General features: G+C 44.9%; 1 protein-coding gene and 1 pseudogene across 1 annotated transcript; one reads left to right on the plus strand and one right to left on the minus strand.

The window, feature by feature from the left end:
• Positions 1-613: 613 nt before the first annotated feature.
• On the minus strand, positions 614-2140 carry ndufc1 (NADH:ubiquinone oxidoreductase subunit C1). The gene is made up of 4 exons (XM_041837188.2): positions 2018-2140; positions 1260-1363; positions 941-1016; positions 614-729 (listed from the first exon to the last, which is right to left on the minus strand). The coding sequence occupies exons 1-3, from the start codon at positions 2061-2063 to the stop codon at positions 957-959; spliced, it is 210 nt and encodes a 69-aa protein (XP_041693122.1). The 5' UTR covers positions 2064-2140; the 3' UTR covers positions 614-729; positions 941-956.
• A 236-nt stretch (positions 2141-2376) lies between these two features.
• Positions 2377-12335, plus strand: LOC121531724 (annotated as a pseudogene).
• The last annotated feature ends 342 nt before the right edge of the window (positions 12336-12677 follow it).

A 12677-nucleotide genomic window follows, 5' to 3' on the forward strand; every position in this document is an offset into this window, starting at 1 on the left:
GACCTGAAAATAGCTATGCAGCGACGCTCCCCATCCAACCTGACAGAGCTTGAGAGGATCTGCAGAGAATAATGAGAGAAACTCCCCAAATACAGGTGTGCCAAGCTTGTAGTGTCATACCCAAGAAGACTCAAGGCTGTAATCGCTGCCAAAGGTGCTTCAACAAAGTACTGAGTGAAGGCTCTGAATACTTATGTAAATGTTATATTTCAGTTTTTTATTTTGTATAAATTTGTAACAAATTCCTAAAACCTGTTTTTGCTTAGTAATTTGGGGTATTGTGTGTAGACAATTTAAATCCATTTTAGAATACGGCTGTAACGTAACAAAACTTGGCAAAAGTCGAGGGGTCTGAATACTTTCCCAATGCACTGTATCTGTGTATTGGTATGTACTATAGCTTAAAAATAGTGTGGTGTAAGGGAAAATATTGTTGAATGGCAGACCTTGACCCCCTTCTCCGATGGTGTTTCAGGGAGAGTGGGATATGCAAAAAACACATTTCCAATTCACAAATGCATATTAATACACACTTGTACATGTGTGAAATATAAGCACACACCAAATTATTATTAAAATATGGGTTTATATAAAAAGGAGACAGACATGTAAATACTTTAATAGCTTTATTACACATAGATGGGATCATTAAAACAAAATAAAAATACGGAAGAAAAAAAGGGTGAAGATGACATCTTCAGATCACCCAGATGGATCCACGAAATAGTCCTGCAAATAATAATAATGAATCACAAAAACATTAGACTATGTCATGTTGTTTTTCTTTTGTAATATAATAATCAAAAGAAACAATCTGAATTCAAACGGCAGACATTTTTACAAGTGTTAGAACAGCACAACACACTTATTCTTGAAAGTCCCACATGCATGATCTTTGAAATTACTAAACTGAGGGAGATTTGAAGAGGGTAAGACTCACATGTTGTCATAACGATTCATTCCAGGCCATTCCTCACTTTGTACTCATGCACATCAGTGCTGTGCTGTTTGAAGAGCTGCAGAAGAGAAAAAGAAGAAACCATTCAACCAGCCTCTATAGTTTGGCATTCAGCCTGGACTGCAAAAAAAAATCCAAACAATGTTCTGCAGTATTGTGAAGGGAAATCATTGGAGAAGTCTACAAATATCAGTAGGCTAACTAAGTACTCTTATGTTTTGATCCTGGGACAGAATTTGGTGCCAAAGGTCATGTAGTTTAATGTGTGTAACCCCCAATAGAGGAGGTGTGCCGTCATTACCAGGCCCCAGAGGAAAGCGGAGGTCCCGAACGCTAGACCCACACGCAGCCAGTTAGGGTTGGTGTGATCTGGTTTTGCTGCGGTGAACGCAGACCGACTCCCAACTGCAAGATAAAAGGACAATGAGATTAATAATCAATATTTTGTATTTGACTGACTGGCAATTCAACAGAAAGACATGTGGGGTTGTAATGCTTCAGTTGTTACTGTTAAGAGTCTGTTCTTGTTGACTCCCAATAGAGACCCCCACAAGTGACAAGTTTGACACAAATTGTGCATAAATTATTGTAGACTACACCAATACTAGGTAGACAAATCTGTCTCTCTATATCTCCATAAAACAATCATTCATGAGGTACTTATTGTGCATGACAATCCTGTGTTTGGACTAATGATTACATCCCAGGTGGCTAATAATCTAACTAGCTAACTAACTAACTAGTAGGCTACTAGTAAGCTAACGTTACTTAGCTAAAATATTATTTGTGTTTTCATGTCAATTGCAATGTTATTAAAATGTGAATTGCTATCAATGTTGCCATACAGTACTTCACTTAGTCAAACCAGCTATGCCCCACCTTGCTAAAATAATGTTTGTTAGCTAGCTAGCTAAACTGATTGACATTGGCTAACGTTAGCTAGCTAAGCTAAGGTCAGGCCTCAAAACAGCCAAATAGCCAGTCTTCTCACAAGGTTAACGTTTTCCAAAAAAAGAATTTTACACAAATTATACATCTGTTTCCTTTTTATTTACTTACTCTTGCTGACGCTTGCTGCCCGTAGTAATAAACGATTGAGTGTCATTTTAGCCACAGGATGTGTTCCCTCATCCGAAGAGGGTTCGTGACGAGCTGTGATCGATTATTTGGCCTTTCCGGTGCTTAGTAGAATTTAAATGATCCCAGAATAATAGATTGTAAAAAGAGGGATGATTTTATTTAGAGATGAAAGGCTCGGTGTTCTTCAAATAAAGTACACATTTGAACCAGTTACTGTAACATTTTGCAATAAAATATTAACTTCTATTCAAGTCTAGTTGTGTCTGAGAAATAGCTACTGAGTCAGTGTTACATATTAGTCATGTTTTTACGTATATGATGCCAACAACATAACAGTGATGACAATGCTGCAATGATGGCTAATGAATATGAAAATGACCTGTAATCCTATCTAATTCATATTTTTCTATGAGATTCTTTCTGTCTGGGGCTGGGCACAGTGCAATGTGGCTAGCTCTGGAGAACCCAATGCTGGTCATGAGAACAGGGAAGAATACATGTTATATCACGTCTATTGCAGAACCGAAGTGATGCACTATACTTTATAACACGTCCCCTTCCATAATTGTTTTTGATTGATTGGTTACATTTGTAACTTTTCTGTTTGATCATTTTGCACCGTACAGCAGTACGCACGCAGACGCAGAGAGCAGCTTGACCCGGAGTAGAAGGCGGCCATTTTGGTCTGAAGGGGGCCTTGGCTGTCACCACGTGAGGAAGAAGAGACCGAAAGAGAGCGAGACAACTCCGGGAGCTTTGACTCGAAGAGACCGAGAGGGGAGAGAGAGAGAGGAAACTTCGATTCTGATTCATGCGTGAAGCTACAGAAGAGTAGCCAGTTTACAGAATGCCCTCAATTACTCTACCGCCGAAGGAGAACGCTCTATTCAAGAGAATATTGGTAAGTGCCTAGCTGCCGCTAGCTAACTTGCTAAATATAGCTAGCTAGCGCACGTTACAGTAGCTACTCTATACGTTTCACATAGTTAGCGTTGATTCGAGTAGCGTTGTTTGCAATAAAACAGCATGCATTCATGTTGTATCGTTAGTTGACGTGCTGTTTCTTCCATCACCCTCTCAACGAATGTAACGTTATAGCTAGGTAACTCGTGGGCTACTATGTCGCGAGGCACTCGAAATGGCCTGATTGTCATCATTAGCTTGTTAGTTAGCGGTTTCAGTTTTACACCGGTAACTAACTAGCTAGTTAACATGAAACGTGGCTAACTAGCGAGTTAACTCACTAACTTGTTATCTGTTGTACCAGTTTGTTGAAGCGGGGTGGTTCAAAATAAACGCATGACTTTGCTTCAAAACATGATTGACAAGTAACGTTAGCTAGCTAGCTACGGCTAGATAAGTTTGGCTAACGTAGGAAGCTAGCTCGCTGCAAACTGATTCTTCATCTAGCCGCACAGGTACTTCATCATTACTCAGCATTTTAGCAACAATAGTATCTAACTAGCTATGAAGGTCGCTAGGCGTTACATTTAACATGCACAACGTATGTGCAATGTTGTCCCCAAAGATATTACTGCAAACTTGGGTGTGTTAGGTAATGCAATCCTTTACCACTGATTGCACAGTAAGCTAATAACCTAGCTACCCAGCCAGCTAGCTGTCACTCACGCTTTGCTGAACCACAGATCATATTGCAACTAATTATAAACAATTAGCTTCCTATCATGCCAGCTAAAGTGCACAAGTTTGGTCTACTTTGCTGAATATTGAGTACCATTCACACAACCATTTCCTATTTCTGGGCATGGTGTTTAACGATGTTGGAGGTATTAGCGAAGTTAGGTGGTGTCATTAGCTCGCCATCTCTCTAGGCCTGCAAATTAAAGTAAGCCACACCTACAGTGTTAGGTATAAACTGTCAGATTGGTTGCCAACATGTTTTTTTCATAAGTATACTTCCATATTTTTGAGCAATTATGTCAAATGAGCAAAGTACATTACTGAATATATTTCTACAGGGTTTGTTCTCTCTGTAGAAAAAAGTCTGCTCTGATCCAAAAGTCTGCTCTGCTTTACTCTGCAAATATAATAGTCATTCATTTGCCACTGCTGTTTTGAGGAGAGCTCTCAAGGTGGTGGTGGGTGGGACTAGTTGCCCGGTTGTAAATGCTTACCACAAGTAATAATGTTTTGCATAGATGTGAATTGTCTGTACCCACTCAGAGCCTCTAACGTTCTGTTCAACATTCTGAAAACATTTGTTTTAGTTGCTGTGTTTAACATTCCTCAGTTTCCTTGGAGCCCCTGCCTTCTCCCTATGCCAGTGGGGATTCCTGGGCGTTAGAATTGTGTGGGGAGTTGGCAGGCTGATCACTGGGGTGCTAGGCCACACTGTGCTGATCCAGGCAGATAGGAATCGACATCTGACTGGTTCTCTAATCACTGCATCTCATCACCCATCTGACCACACATTCACACAAGGCTAGCTGTTTATTCAGACCCAATCATACAAGATATTTGTAACGATCTATTTGGGCGATTCATCAGATCTGAACTCTTAAGAACAGGCTTTGCAAAAACCTTGATGACAACACACCTCTCCCCTGTTGCAGAGATGCTATGAGCACAAGCAGTACAGAAATGGACTCAAGTTCTGCAAACAGATCCTCTCCAACCAAAAGTTCGCCGAGCATGGAGGTGAGGCCTGCTTCAACAGCTACTACTCACTTGTCTTTCAGTAGTGGTGAACATCAGTATTGGTAATTCTTTTCTTGGCCTAGTTAGTGTTTTGGCTGTGGCTGACACTAATTCCTCTTCTCCCTCATCTGTCCCTCAGAGACGCTGGCGATGAAGGGACTGACCCTGAACTGTCTGGGGAAGAAGGAGGATGCGTACGAGCTGGTGAGACGAGGCCTGCGCAACGACCTCAAGAGCCATGTCTGTATCCTTTTATACTAGGGCTAATGAGGTGAGGATTCGTATGAACATCCTAGTCAGAGGCGGGAAGACATTAGCCAAAAGCTCGACATCATAATAAGCCCACACTTTCGACTCCATCCCACAAGCCCTTACTGCGCCATGTCTACTGCACATAATCCAGACAGGGAATGGGAGAGCGCTAGATTGGCACTGCCTTGAGCAAGGCACTTAACCCTAATTGCTCCTGTAAGTCGCTCTGGATAAGAGCGTCTGCTAAATGACTAAAATGTAAATGTAATGTAACTGTTACTGTGACACCTAATAGTATAGGCCTGGTTGCATTAATACAGGGTCCACTGTTTTCATTTGTCACCATGAGTATTATGTTTCTTTGTTGCCTTGAAATTTAGTCATGCGCTTTCAGTAGTCCTCCAAATGGGTTGTTTTAGCGAGGGATTTCATTTCTCTGTGGTTTGTCTGTTTTAGTATGTGTGTAGTCTGTTTTGCCTCCTTAACCCTTGCTCTCCCAGGCTGGCATGTGTACGGTCTGCTGCAGCGGTCAGATAAGAAGTACGACGAGGCCATCAAGTGCTACCGCAACGCTCTGAAGTGGGACAAGGACAACCTGCAGATCCTCAGGGACCTTTCACTGCTCCAAATCCAGATGAGGGACCTGGAGGGCTACAGGGTGAGGACCCAGGGAGAGGGGCCATTGTGTGTGTGCGCAAGTCTCCACTCATAAGTATTAGCTCCTGCTGTGTATAATACTTTTTCTGTTGCGCTCTTTCTCTCTCTCTCTGCAGGAGACCCGCTATCAGCTCCTGCAGCTGCGTCCAGCGCAGAGGGCCTCATGGATCGGCTACGCCGTGGCCTACCACCTGCTGGAGGACTTTGAGATGGCTGCCAAGATCGTCGAAGAGTTCCGCAAAACACAACAGGTGAGCTTGACCTCTCTGACCTCTGTGTGTTCGAGTCCAAGAAGTCTCATTGGGTGCTCTGTAGTGTTCCTGTATCACCCATCTGTGTCAATTATTCTGATTGGTCACCCTGCCTGGATCAGTACACCCGATTGGTCAACTTGTCTGTCAGTAATTTATTTGGTCGCTATGTATGAGTGAATCTCATTGGTCCCCTGCCTGTATCAGCACATCTGATTGGTCACGCTGCCTGTGTCAGTAAATGTGGTGGGTGGTGCTGTGTTTCAGACGTCGCCAGACAAAGTGGACTACGAGTACAGTGAGCTGCTGCTGTACCAGAACCAGGTGCTCAGGGAGGCGGGGCTGTTCAAGGAAGCACTGGAGCACCTCACCACCTATGAGAAACAGATCTGTGACAAGCTTGCCGTGGAGGAGACCAGAGGTGTGTGTGAGAGAAAGAGGGGGAGAGTGAAAGTATGCATGTGTGTATTGAGTGTTTGAATCCTAGTGTGGGTGTAGGGGGTTATGTTTCTAGATCTATGTATAAAATGTGATTCATGGGAACCTATCTATCCCTACAGGAGAGCTGCTACTGCAGCTAGACCGCTCGGAGGAGGCCACAGAAGTCTACCGACAACTCCAGGAGAGGAACCCTGAGAACTGGGCCTACTACCAGGGTCTGGAGAAAGCACTGAAACCAGGTAACCTTTGAACCCTCACTGCTACCCACCCCATTCCCACTGGACCCTCTCTGCGGCCCCCTCTTTAGCGTGAGTCCTCTCACTACATTGACTTATGCGTTTGGTAGATTTTCTGACCAGATTTGAATCTGTATGAATGCCATGCTCTGACTGTTGGCTTCTTGTTGTGTCCCCAGCTAGCATAGAGGAGAGGCAGAAGCTCTATGAGGAGGCGTGGGTGAAGTATCCCAAAGGACTGGTTCCCCGGAGGCTGCCTCTCACCTTCCTCACAGGTACATAAGCCCGCCATTATCACTACTGTTACTGTGTAATTGTCCATGGCATGACGGCCTTTCAAGACGACGGCGGGTAGACACAAGCACGTTGAAACGTGGTCTGTGGAACACTGGAGGGGATGGGGTGTTGATGAGCTTCATTCACTTATTGTTTTCTTTTCAGGTGAGAAGTTCCGTGAATGTCTGGACTGCTATCTGAGGATGAACTTCAGTAAAGGCTGTCCGCCCGTCTTCACCACTCTGAAGTCCCTGTATCACGACAAGGAAAAGGTGAGGGAGAACCACTGCCATTCCATAGGCTCCAGCAAGTCACTGACGTAACATGCCTGCGCTGGACTGAGATGTCAGGGTGATCTTGTGTTTCCTTGTTTCTCTCCGTGTAGTTGTCCATCATTGAAGAATTAGTCGTTGGATACGAGACGTGTTTGAAAAGCTGTCGAAAGTTCAATCAAAGCGGTGAGTGCCATCAGATTTTCATGTTTTATTAAATCTAATAGGAACAGTATTAGAATCTCGTGAATAAGTATTATTTGTATGTGTTAGATGACGGTAAGGAGGAGCCCCCCACCACTCTGCTGTGGGTCCAGTATTTCCTGGCTCAGCACTTTGACCACGTGGGCCAGCAGACGCTAGCCCTGGACTACATCAACACAGCTATCGAGAGCACACCCACGCTCATAGAACTGTTCCTCATCAAGGCCAAGATATACAAGGTAACACACACAGCCATTGAGTGCCCACACTCGTAGAACTGATCCTCATCAAGGCACACATTTTCTAGACCTGTCATTATAGTGAAGATTTACAGTGTAACACTCCCTCTCTTGTCCTATCTTTGTGTCTCTGTAGCATGCAGGTAACATAAAGGAAGCAGCCAGGTGGATGGACGAGGCCCAGGCTCTGGACACGGCTGACCGCTTCATCAACTCAAAGTGTGCCAAGTACATGTTGAAGGCCGGGCTGGTCAAAGAGGCAGAAGAGATGTGCTCCAAGTTCACAAGGGTCAGTTAGTGTGTGTGTGTAGACTGTACATTGTGTGTTGCCTTAAAACCCTTTGTGTGTGTGGCGCTAACTGTGGGTATCTGTGTGTTTCAGGAGGGTGCGTCAGCGGTAGAGAATCTCAATGAGATGCAGTGTATGTGGTACCAGACAGAATGTGCTCTGGCCTACAAGTCCATGAACAAGTTTGGAGACGCACTCAAGAAGTGCCATGAGATCGAGAGGGTACGTTTTCTAACTGAGGGGGTAAAACCCCCCGTCAAAATTTGCACAAATAAGAATTGAGAACTACTCTAAAATAAAAATACTAACAATGTGATCTCTGCATTGTGAGATGGTCACGCAGATTCACTGATGAGGGTTAAACCTGTATAGATGGCCCAGTGGTAGTACAGGTCTGCTCAAAGTGGTTGGATTGTCTAATCATAACCATCTCTGTGTCCCATTAGCATTTTGTGGAGATCACAGACGACCAGTTTGACTTCCACACATACTGCATGAGGAAGATGACGCTGCGATCCTACGTGGACCTGCTCAAGCTGGAGGATGTGCTGCGCATGCACCCCTTCTACTACAAAGCTGCCCGCACCGCCATCCAGATCTACCTCGGCCTGCACGACAACCCACTCACCGACGACAACAAGGAACACCAGGCCGACGCCGGTACGTGTTGTGTGAGAGCGAGAGAGTCTGTGTGAGACCCCAAACCGACGCTTGATTGATATCATTCATTTGATGTTTTATACAATGGTTTTTGTTTTGGCCACTGAGCAATTCTGGTGAGCGCAAACTTGAACTTTGTGAAAATTGTGTGCAAATTCCAGCGCGCATTTACTGTGAAAACTGAGGCTGTACCCGCTTCTAAGTTAGTTTTAAGTGGCCAACTAGGCTACTGTGACTATTTGATCATAATGTAGGCCTACCAGAGTGGCCTACCATCAAATACGATTGAGAAAATGCATCCCATAACATTTTAACATGGAAATAGTTGTTCTATCATTCAGCCTACAGTAGCAGGTGTGTGGTGTTCAATGTAGGCCTACATTCCATGAGACTTTTGGGGGGGAAATGCTGACCTTGACATTAACCTGTTTATCCACTTGTCCTTCAGACAAGGAGGTGACTGAAAATGTTTTTGTTTGATGCAAGAAACCACTTTGCAGCTCTCGCTTTGATTTCAAAACAAAACAAGCGCGTCTACTCACGGCCACTCATGCTGTAAACACAGTCCAGTTCAAAGTAAATGGCACAGATCCATATATGGCAAAGGTCTATTTGCATATAGGTCTACTGCAGCTCTGATTGTTTATACCACACCGTTCTGTGTAGAGTACGGGCTGAGTAGTGCGTGTCAATACAATAGAATCCTACTCTGATGCGTTCTGCCTACAACAAAACCTCTTGCGTAGTTTGTTTTGAATCGGTGTGTTGCATTGAAAGTGGCTAATATTGCGTTGATTTGATCAAAATTGCCACAGTAAAGGGAAACGTTAATAGTGTTAACAGGGAAAACTCTAGAACAATGGTCACCAACCTTTTCTGAGTCAAGATCACTTTCTGAGTCAAAATGCAAGCAGAGATCTACCGCTCAGATTTTAAAAACATGACTTAAAAAACGTAAGCCTATGCAACGGTAACCAATTAGAAACAGTACTGTAGCAATGAGGTTTGTGCAGTAAGTTCTAGCCCCAATACGCTATCACCGCATATTGGCTTTGCTTGAATTGGCCTGCCAATGCATTGTTGTTCGGGCCATTAAAAAAAATAATATATAAATACATTTCTAAATTTGAGGTAGGCTATATGATCACACTGGTAATAGATCCGTTGTTGTATTACTTATGAGGCACAGTTGAGTGAGTATGCATTTAAATAATGAGCTTTTTATTTTACTGGGCTGATGGTGCCTGCATCTGATGGTCAGTCTCAGCGGAGGGAGAGAGCTGCAGACTGAGGGTCCTCCTCAACGTCCCTCCGCTCTCCTTTCCTCCACTGACACTGACCGAAAAGGGACACAGACTTCCAGCTGATGGCGAAACTCGAGTCGCACCGCATTATTTCTGCTTCGTGCACAAATTCATGTTACTCCTATGAACAGAGAGTTAAATATTCCTCTATTAAAAAAGACCCAAGCTGCTAATAATAACGCTAGCCTATAGATTGATACGCTTTCCTACTCATTCATTACTGCTGCACTGCTTGTAGCGCTGAGTGGAAATAGGACGAACGCGCATTTTATGGCTCGTGTTGAATACAACGTTTTGACAGTGCTGAGTAAGAACTTTTACATGAACTCACTCATAAAAACCGCAGCTCTTTGCTGTATTCGTTGACAGTCTCTAGTCATGGTTTTAAACGTTTTGAAATCTCACAGTATCGACTTTGCTGTATGCCTGCTATGTTACTGCAGACACTGTAATCTGAGCCATCCGATTGGCCAGCGGTAGGCCTATAGTGCACTTGATTTACTCTCCGGGCCCGCCGGGAAGGCAGAGTTTGTACCTTCAGACACATGAAATGCACGCCCAGCCGCAGCTTAGAGGGAACATTGGTGTAGTGTCTTGATTTGTAAATGATCCCAGTGTCTGAGAGACGTGACAGTGGCCCCTCTGTCCCTGTGCTGGTGCGTGTCCCACAGAGAACCTGAATGACAAAGAGCTAAAGAAGCTGAGGAACAAGCAGAGACGAGCCCAGAAGAAAGCCCAACTAGAGGAGGAGAAGAAGAACGCAGAGAAGGAGAAGCAGCTGAAGAACCAGAAGAAGAAGAAAGAGGATGACGACGAGGAGATCGGAGGACCCAAGGAGGAGCTTATACCAGACAAACTGGCCAAGGTGTGTGTGTGTGGCCTGTAGAAGATGAAGGAATGACTGAGCCCTAGTTGTTGGAAATGCCTCAAAGAACAAACCTGTGGTTTCGCTTTACCCTTATGGCTACTGCCATTAGCCCTGTGGGATATCACTGCAGAACATGGTGAAATTACACCAATTAGGAGATTGAACAGTTTTTTGGGATAAGACCCATGATTATGTTTTCTTCCCCATGTAGGTGGAGAACCCACTAGAGGAGGCAGTGAAGTTTTTAACCCCTCTGAAAAACCTGGTGAAGAACAAGATTGAGACCCACCTCCTGGCCTTCGAGATCTACTTCAGGAAAGGTAAAGGGACAAGATGCTGATTGACATTCTGACACGAGAACAATCCGGTACCCTTTGTCAATGAAAACAAAAACTTAAACAGTTTTCTGTTGCTTTCCCTCTCGTAGAGAAGTACCTGCTGATGTTGCAGTCGGTAAAGAGAGCGTTCTCCATGGAGCCCTCCCACCCCTGGCTGCACCAGTGTCTAGTGCGCTTCTTCAAAGGAGGTAGGGCTTCTGCCACCTGTCACACGGCCAGGCTGTGGGGCCTTGTCATTATCCAAAGCTCCATGGATTTAAGATGCCCTCACCTCCGTCTCTCTCTGAACCCTTTGGTGGTTTGTTGCTGGAATAGTTGTCTGTGTTCTGGTACAAATATCTCTACCACGTTCTTATTCTGTGTCTTCCTCAGTGTCCGACAGTAAGGACCTACCGGAGGCTGTGCGGACTGTGTTGAAGCAGGAGATCTCACGGCTGTTTGGGGAGAGCAACCCCCAGAACTTTAACAAGAACTACCTGAGCCAACACTCCAACTCTATACCACACCGCGTGGCTGGTACGTACACACGCACTACCCAAGTCTACAGTCCAACTATGCCACATGAGACTTCACCATAACCACACGCACTGTGTGAACTTGTAACTGAAAAGTTCCATGTTGTCCCCCTGCAGCTGCTAAGATGATGTTCTATCTGGACCCGTCCTCGGACAAGATGGCCTCTGAGCTGGCTACAGCGCTGGATGAGTCCCTCACTGGGAGAAGCATCACTGTGAGCACTTACTCACTGCACTAATCCTTGCACAACATTTGTATATTTAAATGTATCAAGTACCTTTGGCACAGTAGTCCCACACCTGAACCAGAAACGGCATTAGGAAAGCGAGGCAAGGAATAATGTCAAAATTGTGTCTGTGTGACCCAAGTCTAAGCAGACACCTTATCTTGTCTTTCCTGTCAGATCTGCACAGATGTGCTGGAGGCGTTGCGTGAGGGCAATCTGGGCGACGGGCAGCAGAAGGCAGCGGAGGTGTACCGCGCCGCGTGTAACAAGCTGTACCCCCACACCTTGGCCTTCATGCCCCCCGGCTACGAGGACAACGCAACCACCATCAGCGCCAATGGAGACCTGTCAGCAGGCGAGCACGACGACATGGCCAACGACATGTGAGAGGGGAGCGAGGGAGGGGAGAGGAGGAGCGTACACGCTGCCAGCCGCCAGTCTGCCAACAACGGTTGTTTGCTTGTGAATGCCCCCTGCAGTGCACTGACCTGGACTGAGAGAGCCGCAAAGAGGAGGGAAAAACAAATGCCCATTTTACTTTTTTTTTTTTTAACCCTGTTGACATCTCTTCTTTAACTGAACAAAATAAAACGGGAAAAGAAAAGTGTTAGGGTGGCTGCCGTTAAGTCAGGTTTTTACTCCTGTGTTTTCACACCTGTGTGTCTCCTGTATGTGCATCTGCTTCTCACGTTTTTAAAGGTAATTTATATATTAAAAACAAATAATTAAAAAAGTTCGCAAAAATGGAAAGATTATAAATTGTGGTGGTGATGGAGGATTGTGGTTCTACCTGTGAGCGGGCATGTGCCAAAAAATGAAAAGGTGGAACTTTTAAAAGGAGACATCACTTGTTTCCCGGGGGAGGCGTAGCGGTGATGCACTCAGTTAATCAGCTACTGAGCTCAAGCAGTCCTCTGCTCGGCCACAAGGGGGTGCAGCGGTAGAGGTCCCG

This window comes from Coregonus clupeaformis, chromosome 2 (genome assembly GCF_020615455.1).
Source record: "Coregonus clupeaformis isolate EN_2021a chromosome 2, ASM2061545v1, whole genome shotgun sequence".
Classification (NCBI taxonomy): Eukaryota; Metazoa; Chordata; class Actinopteri; order Salmoniformes; family Salmonidae; genus Coregonus; species Coregonus clupeaformis.

Coding starts and splice junctions, on each gene's coding strand:
- ndufc1 (XM_041837188.2), bottom strand. CDS start 2,063: ATGACACTCAATCGTTTATTACTACGGGCAGCAAGCGTCAGCAAGA. Junction 1,364..2,017: donor GGCAGCAAGCGTCAGCAAGA/GTAAGTAAATAA, acceptor TTTATCTTGCAG/TTGGGAGTCGGTCTGCGTTC. Junction 1,017..1,259: donor CCGCTTTCCTCTGGGGCCTG/GTAATGACGGCA, acceptor TCTCTTCTGCAG/CTCTTCAAACAGCACAGCAC.